Consider the following 9,266-nt stretch of genomic DNA (forward strand, 5'->3'; position numbering starts at 1 on the left):
AAAAACTTAACTCCTTTTCTTAAAACTTCCTTTTACTAATTAATTAAAAACTTTTGTGGCCATAGATTAAATTACATGGCAATCTTTGATCATGCATCTCATTATTAATCATATCTTTATATGTAGTACCTAAATTGTATCAATGGATTTTTTTTTACCTCTGCTGTTTGGATTTTGAGAAATCCAGTGTACCAATCCCATGAATATACAGTCCAGACATTAGGAATCCATGTCTACACAAATCTGTTGGATCTCTAATGACCCTGCATATAATATTATCCCTTATTTCATTACAACATGATGAAAAAGTTTTATTGCTAATGAGAAATGACAAAAATATGCAATTGCAAATATAATCTTAAGGAACTAGATATTTATATATTTTCCAATATTTTAAGAAGAAAGAAAAGCACTTATCAACCAATATTTGCTTATTCATTATTTAAATATTAAACAGAACTATGAATTAATGTATAAATCGAAAGGTATCCAAGTGCAAGACTATTGGAAGAATTTTGTATGAAACTCGTTATATATGCCTAAATTTACATAGGTCTCAAGTTAATAACAAATATCAAGTTTTTAATACTTAAAATAGAGTGAAATACTTTTTTTTTTTTTTTTTTTTAACTAAATCACCAACTTTAAAAATGACGAATTTAGTATGTCATAGTCAAAAGATAAAAGGAAAAAAACTTTTATACATTTTCATATCTTAGAAAGAAGCAAACTTAAAATCAGCATAGGGTTTCTGATAAGTCATATCATTTAAGAACATATGCTTAAATTAAATTATTTTATTTAGAAGGAAATAAAAAGCATTGTTAACATCAAAAGAACTTCAATCTGAATGCTCAACTTTGAAAATGACCCAGTCAACATTTTTTGTTGTACTTTTACTTTTCCAATTCTCTTTAAAAGATGAATAATATTTTATTATTTATCTAATAGATACCTATACATAAACAAAGAACATATTTAATAATGACAATATCTTCAGAAAATGTTTATTACAGAATTTCAAAAAGAATATTACTGATTTAAGAGACATTTAATAAATAATGATTCAAAGGTTAACACAAACCATTGAGGTTATGGGCGATAATAATTTGAAAGAATTTAATTAAAGCCTCCAAGAGAGCTCAACTGCCATCTGTACTATCCAAACCAGTCATTATGCTTTCAGCAAATTTAGATCATCAAGCAAAGAAATGAATTTCGAGAATACAAAGGGGAAAAAAGAATGTTATAGGAAAAAAGTTAATCTAGCTACAATGGATAATTCATATAAAATAATCATTTTTGACCATGACAACGCTCACCCAGAACAAAAATCCAAAAATGCTTCTACAGTACAATGCTGTGGTGGTTTCAAAAGAGAATGCAACTGTCTACTTGATTTCCTGCAGAGATAAATATCTTAGCAATATTCTTCAACTATAACAAATCTTTACATGATGCGGGTATCCACTGAATCATTATTTATTGAAGGTCTCACATATCTCAGATGTATAACTATCTTCAAAGAGGATGATTCAAAATTTCTATGTATCACTATATAAAATATGCATTTTTTTCCTTCTAAAAATGCATATAATACAAATGAAATTGAATTTAAAAAGTAGTTCTTTGTATTTTTAAGGCAATATCTAGGACAGATACCAATAAAAATCTCCTTTACATAAATAATGATATTTATACATTGGGTAAAAGGAACATATCACTTTATAAACCATTTCCTTAGCCAAGTCCAGAATATTGGAATGATTTTTAAAATTCACATGCATACAAAATAATAATAATCACAGATTTACTCTTAGTGCAGATGTTTTTTCAAAACCATCCAATACTTAAAAAAAATAGATATATTAACAGTAACTAATCTTGCATACCGATACATAAGAAAGTTTGGTATTTAAGTCATGCCAACCAATAGGTCCTACTTCACAGTCAGCACACACCAAATATTTAACACCATCTACAGTATTACTGAAACCAACGTTTTCAAATGCATACATGTTTTCCACACACCAATATTTGTTGATTACATCTCTAGTAGCTTTTTCTCCTTTTAGATCAGGCAACTTAAACTAAAAGAAAGAAAGAAATTAAGACCATGGAATTTTAATTTTCTTATAAACAAAAATTCCTAAGTAAAATAAACAAACATAATAGTGCATTGTCCTTACACATATTTAACAAATCAACATTAGTATTATTTGAATAGACACCAGGTCAGTGCTGGTAAAAATAATAATAGAAACTAATAGACAATTTGCTGGTCACAATTTTGAAGATTTTGATAAACCAATTTCTATATTCTGAAATTTCAATTACTGCTCATAGGGTTCAAATGAAAATAAGAAATGGTATCTGTTAGGAAGTAGTGCTATTTATTAAAACAGCTTCTTGAAATTTTTACAAAATGTCCAGGTTTACAGATTTTCTTATATTTTCACTATCCATTACATTTTTCTTTGTTATATAAACTAGAATTGCTCTTCAAAAATGTGTATAATGTATGTATTCAAAAATGTGTATAATGTATGTATTCAAAAATGTGTATGTCTCTAACAAAAGTTAACATTTGTTAGAAAATATTTTGTGCTTTCAAATTAATGAGGTAATATTACATTTGTTCATGAGAGTACAAGCTAAAATTGTAATGGGAGTATTCAAATGAAACTTAATTTGAATGAAAGATTATTTTATTAAGAAAAATTAAAGCAATCATATAATTTTAACAGGATTTACAATATTTACATTCCTATAATAGAATTCAAAATCGCCATCAAAGATAGATCTTCACAAATATATAAAAATTTTAAAATTCTGCATCAGTCTTCACAATAATTGATACTTTGGAATTAACACCAAACTTGCATAAGTAAACAAAATTTCATCAAAATTAGTAATGGTATGTCATTTCTACAAAATCTTGAGTTATTCTTCTTCAATTTATCTGTCTCCTTAATTAATCAACTTATCTTCGTGATCATAAATTATCACAGTTTAAATAACATAAATACTAAAAAAAAATTTCTATATAATCTATTACTTATTAATGAAGATTTCCAGTTTAGTGTTTAAGTCTAACTCAGATATCAAGGATGGGTGAACTCTTAGCTTTAAGCATAGTATTTTGATATAATATTTGATCATCTTAGCTGAAATTTAGCAACTGCATATTTTAGTCATAATCGCAATGATCATAGACCTTTTTTTTAATTTCTGAATAGAAATTTGTATAACAATATACCATTAATAAAATCAATTCTTTTTTATTGAGAAGAAATAAAGAAAAGAAACCTAATTTGGCAGTCATTTAAATTTTTTTCAATCAAAATCTAATTGAAAATTAAACTTTAGAATGACTGATAAAGACTTCATGAATAAATAAAATGTCTTTAATAATATTAATGTATAATAAAAACGTAATACAGAAACTAAATGTACTAAAAACATAATAATATAAATATTCAATGTTGTGCATCTTCAAGTTCTAACTTTGCAGTATTCAACTTAACTGCTAAACTACTAAAAATAAAATTTATAATGTATTATCTTTATTAATAATAATAATGAATGTGTGTTTGTCTATGTTGACCCTCAATGGATCACACCATTACAACTAGAGCTATCAAACTTGATATTTAAATATATACGTTGGAGAGTAAAAATGTGAATCTAGGTGATTTTTACAAATTCTAATTAGAAGAAACATAAGTAGAATCTTGGCAAATTTTCCTGTGATAATTTCCAAAAATATTATGCAAGCAAAAAGATCTTAGCATTATCTTAAAATTCAAAACATTATCTTTTAAATCATACTAATTTTGGGGGAGTTCTTTCTAACTGAAGCATATTTTACAACAAAATATTACAATGTTGAAGTAAAAAAATTATCTTCGTCATAACTACTAATTTTTTATTTTGTCCTTTTTCCACTATCCCTGATCAAGATATAAAGATTCAGCTTATAATCCCATATTGGGTAGGTTTCAGCATAAAGTATGCCTTTAATAGAGTTTTTGACATTTTGTTTCAATGTTTGACTTCAGAACCAAGCAATGGTGAAAAAAAAATTTGTAGTGCACCCATTTTTTAAAAAATACCTTTACTCTTTCCTGTAATATAACTGAATATAGACAGCAAATTAGAGAAATGCACAACACAGAAAAAGAGGCTTATAAAATGATAAAAAAGCTTTTTTGCCAAGAATGCCAAAGTTTTAACATTTTAATAAAGCTGTAATATTAGGATTGTGAAATTGAACAAAATACATAGAACAGAATTCCATTATATGAAAATAACATTTTCTTTATCAAACTATATATTTTAGAAAAGCAATTGGCATCAGGAACATAAAAGAAATTGCATTTAAAAAAACTCGAATTAGATTATTACAAATATGTTGTTTGTATAGTACACTAGAGAATTTTTTAAAACACCGGATTGTATTAATTTAAATTAAATATGATAACTAGATACCTCATGTGTCACTAAGGTGGCAATTCCAGGAACTAAAATTGTAGATTGACATATGTCACATTTTATTTGCTTAACGTTTCTTCCATCAGTAGTAACAGCATCATCTGCTTTAAAAGTAGTTTCATCTGCTTTGCTGCCATCGTTTTCTTTAGGAGGATTTACTTCCTCAATTGTTGTTGGAGTGACCTCAGCCATCGATAATTAAGCACCTGAATATAGCAGAATTAAATTAAAAGAAATCAAATGTCATTCAACAACGCAAAATATGGGACAGTGAGTTAGTATCTCTGATTTCATAAATATTTTAGTATAAAATAGGAATTAAGATAACATACAGATTTGTGTTTTGATCAAACTTACTGCCTTTATTCCACACGTTCACAAAATATTTCAAAAATAATCAGCACTTGGGTGTAGTAAAAAGTTCAATGCTCCAATACATGATTCAAACGCAGCGAAGCGTTTGAAATTTTGTCTCGCACGATCCAGAAAGAGTAAAATGCAAATGTAATGTTTTCTCACGGTTGGAATAACCAAAACAAAATCATCGTTACAGTGACAGATAGAAACGTCTTAAAATTTTTCGAAATATTAGCATCCTTATTAAATAGAATGTTCGATTGAAATACATTAAATAAATTATGGGCTTCCTTGAGTTGAAACAAGGATTTTTTTTAATAATATTTTCATTTCGCAATTCAATCAGAGCTTCTAAATAAGGATATGTAATCAAATTTTAAATAGCGGTATCACGATTTTCAGAAGTGAAGTGAATTTAAGCTGAAGAAACAGTGAAAAACGTGCTCCGAGATTGATTGAGATTGCTCGCTAAAAATTGGTTATTTCAAGTTACAGCTGTTTAATTATATACAAAATGTTGTTGATGTATTATTTGAACGAAAATGGAGATCGTGTTTATACACTAAATGTATGTATTCTGTTATCATTCAAATCCAGTATTGACAAAACTCAATAACTCATTTCAATAATTATTTGATGATGCTTTCATGTGAAATGATCGGATGTCCAGGATAATCATAATTTTTTTTCTGTCAATCAGATGGTGTTTCTTTTAAAATTTTCTTAATATTCTGTCTTGGAATTGAGATGGAATTACTTATTCTTGAAATATTATCTGAATTTTTTTGTGCTATAAATATATTTTTTGTCTAAAATGGCTTTTTTAATACAACAACCAATGAAAAATTATAAATTTATCTTGTGATTTTAGTATGAAATTTTGATGCATGCACTTTTTATATATTGTTTTGTATTAAAAGAATTTGTATAAATTCTTTGTTGACTAAATAAATATATGTACATAGAACACTTGTCATAGTTTCTGAAGTGTGGAGGATAAAAATTACAGTAGTTTTGTACAGAAAAATTTCATAAAATGCCACTTAATCTTTTTTCCCACCTTTTTTTTAGAAAGTGGATCCCATTGGAAAACCAACCCTTTCTGCTCACCCAGGTATGTGATGTTTAATTTTAAAACAGTAAAATACTTTTAAATTTAATATTTAATCTTTTTAAAACTTGATTCTAGGTTACTTATTCCAACAGCTAAGTAACCTAGTAATGTGTTTCCAAACTAGATTGATTTTTTTAATATATGAATCTTTTGCCCTTCTTTGTGTGTGTGTGTGTATGTATATATATATATGAGCAAAGGCTATTGAGAATTGTTGGATCTTGAAATTTTAAGCTTAAATCAAGAGTTAATCTTCCAAAGCACTTCATTTTTAAAACTTACGACTATGACCCATAAAGGATTTAATGTGCATTAAATCTGCATGAACTGAGGTCCTCTGACATTGATGATATTCTGTGCTTCTGCAGTTCATAGAAATTTATGAAATTTCCTTTATTAATCCTGAATATTCTAACCAAAATCAGAATTTACATGCAAATTATTTTTTTTTCATACATAAAATATGCTAAAAGAAAATATTGTGATCATCATAAAAAATTAACTTAAGATTTTGATGAATATTCACATTTGAGAGTTTCCTATGTTCAAACCACACATTTTGTTAATGCATCTGTCTGTCTATAAATATAATAATTCAAAAAGAATTTAAACTGAATGGAGGAAATTTGATAAATGAACTATAAGTTAAATTTGTAGATTTCTAGCAAATTTTGAATGAAATCCATTCAGAGGTTGTCTGTCCAGTTACTCAAATATGAGTGAATGTAACTACTAAACATAGATGAATGAAATTTGGTACAGACGTTTTAGAATTGTAATTATATCAGATTTGATACTGGCTCTGTCTAAAGATTGATTGTCTGTTAGTTTTGTATACATATAAATGGTATAATTAAATGAAATTAATTAAACCATTTATATGCATTACTTACGTATTATCACAACCAGGTTGGTGCGATTTGTAAGTTTGAGTAAGAAAATATGATAGAAAGAAAATGTACATTTATTTTATTACAGATAATTGCTGTAAGTAGGGTTGCCAATTTTGGCGATTTATGCAAAAGTTTGAGTAAGAAAGTATGAATAGAAAGAAAATGTACATTTATTAATTGCAGATAATTGCCGTAAGTAGGGTCGCCAAATTTGGCGATTTATGCAAATTTTGGCCTGGTTGCGTTAATACGTAAGTACCCAAAAATGAATTGAATGAAATTTGGTATATGATAAAGTCATTATAATTGCATTTCTAGGAAATTTCTGGTTTCATTTGTTTGTTTTTTAAAAAATTGCATCCAAAATATATATTTTATTTTCTGTTGTTTGCACATTATCTGCATGCCAATGATTAATCATTAAAGATTGCATGCTAAATTCAGTAAATTTACTAGATTCTCCTCAAAGATAAATATTTAATTGCTATTTTTCACCATTGCCATGCAGTAAATACAAAAGTATTGATTTCCTTTATTGTGCTATGAAGGAAATAAAAATCTGAGCAGTTGTGGCATTCATGGCCCTGTCCAATATTTATCATTTATTTGAAGAGGGAGGGATAACATCTTAATTATAGATTATGCAAGAAACTTTTGAGATCACTCCCACTTAATTATTGTTCAGATCTTTAAAAGAATATATTTAATTTCAAAAAATAATTTTGTGAAGACAAATTTATAAAAAAATATTTATTTTGTAATTTTTACATTTAGAGAATTTATAATTTTGCATTGTACTATTAGACAGACTTTTTTCATTTATATATATATATATATATATATATATATATATATATATATATATATTCAGATCAAGGAAACTGAAAAAAATTAGCTTCACATCTTTTTTTCTATATGATGATAAATTCCAAAATCAAGTTTTTATTGCAATTATCAACTTAAGTTGTTTTCTGACTTAAAACATCATAAATGAAGAACTGAATACATATATCCTGTTAATATACATATGAGAGCTATGTGAAAAACTCAGGGAAATGAAATAAAATTTTCTTCCAGTGGAGAACATAATTAAAGAAAATTCTGATCAGATATGTCTTTAGGATAAGTTCCTTATAATGTATTTTGTATAAATAGCTGAAAATATATGAATCTGATTATATTTTTTTCTTTCTGCAGCTCGATTTTCTCCAGTAGATCCTTATAGTAGACAGAGAATCATGATCAAGAAGAGATTTAATTTATTGCCAACACAGCAAATGAAACTTGCTTGTTAAGGTATATTAATTTTATCTTGTACGAATGTAGTTAATGAAATATCAATTCTCTTGTAAAAATGCTTTGTTCTTCCTTTTGAAATCATACCTAATTTTAATACTTGTGTACTATTCCAGCTATGTTAGTGGAAGTTAATTACTTTTTTTATGGAAAATGTTAGATTATGGTATTAAATTTTGTAATTTGTTCAAACAATTGTTTGCAGTAATATACAAGTACCCTACTTTATTTAATTATTTGCATAATTCATTATATCAGTATCTGAAAAATGACTTCTACTTAGTTTTGATTGTTTGAATTTTGTGATAAAGACTCGTATAAGTTGCAGTCTTTGGTAGTCGTCCCATTTTTGATAAATTTATTAAATTTTTGGTTAAAAAAATATTTTTATTTCAAAAATAGACCATCATGATGCATAGTACTCGTTAATTAAAAGCTTGTCATTAATTCAAAGCTTTTTAATGTTCTAAATATGACAAAGAGCGAGTCATGTTCACCTAAGAGTGCTAGAAGTTATTCTATTTTGTTACGATAACTGTAATTTCAGTTTAATTCTTTAATATTTAAATTGATTTTTTTTAATGTGATAGATAATATAACAGGTACTTCTCATTTCAGGGACAATATGAAATTGTATCATCAAGTAAATGGAAATTAAAATGTAAATTTTGCTCAGAGCAGCATTATGTGACAAATTGTCTTCATTGTATTCATGTACCTTATGTTTCATCAATAAAAAATTGTTTCTGGATGTCTTTACTTGCCTTTTTATAATCTTTTTAGTTATAGTTTCTATAGTTTTTAAACTTTCCTTAAATAAGAATTGTATTTTACTCACACAACTCATATTTATAATGTGACATATTAACCTCTTGTCTTATATTCCATTGTTATAGAATATTTTTTTAATTAAGTGGTTAGAGCTAACTAAAGATAAAAAGGAAGGGTGCAATTTGTCACCCCAATAACAAATATTTGTATTTCAAAATTCTGGTTGATATTTTATTTATTTATTTGTTCTTTGACAATAAAAAAAATCAAGAATTTTAAGTCAATTAAAGTTTTTTAAAATAGAGGAAGATGGAATGTAAAATCTGTCAAAAATATATTTA

At 26.4% G+C, this 9,266-nt stretch overlaps 2 protein-coding genes across 3 annotated transcripts; one reads left to right on the top strand and one right to left on the bottom strand.

Annotated features, from left to right (window-relative positions):
• LOC129969165 (guanine nucleotide exchange factor MSS4-like) lies at positions 1-5,029 on the bottom strand. Of its 2 annotated transcripts, none has more exons than XM_056083601.1 (3): positions 4,855-5,029; positions 4,492-4,700; positions 1-2,090 (listed from the first exon to the last, which is right to left on the bottom strand). In XM_056083601.1, exons 2-3 carry the CDS (start codon positions 4,684-4,686, stop codon positions 1,869-1,871), a joined length of 417 nt encoding a protein of 138 aa, XP_055939576.1. In that variant the 5' UTR covers positions 4,687-4,700; positions 4,855-5,029; the 3' UTR covers positions 1-1,868. The 2 variants fall into 2 exon arrangements, with proteins under 2 accessions (XP_055939576.1, XP_055939575.1); XM_056083600.1 differs by having other exon boundaries at positions 4,852-5,028.
• Positions 5,030-5,265: 236 nt separating this feature from the next.
• LOC129969055 (H/ACA ribonucleoprotein complex subunit 3-like) lies at positions 5,266-8,905 on the top strand. Its single transcript, XM_056083464.1, has 4 exons — positions 5,266-5,419; positions 5,923-5,965; positions 8,056-8,154; positions 8,773-8,905. Exons 1-3 carry the CDS (start codon positions 5,366-5,368, stop codon positions 8,151-8,153), a joined length of 195 nt encoding a protein of 64 aa, XP_055939439.1. The 5' UTR covers positions 5,266-5,365; the 3' UTR covers position 8,154; positions 8,773-8,905.
• Positions 8,906-9,266: the final 361 nt, after the last annotated feature.

Source organism: Argiope bruennichi, chromosome 5 (assembly GCF_947563725.1).
Source record: "Argiope bruennichi chromosome 5, qqArgBrue1.1, whole genome shotgun sequence".
Taxonomy (NCBI): domain Eukaryota; kingdom Metazoa; phylum Arthropoda; class Arachnida; order Araneae; family Araneidae; genus Argiope; species Argiope bruennichi.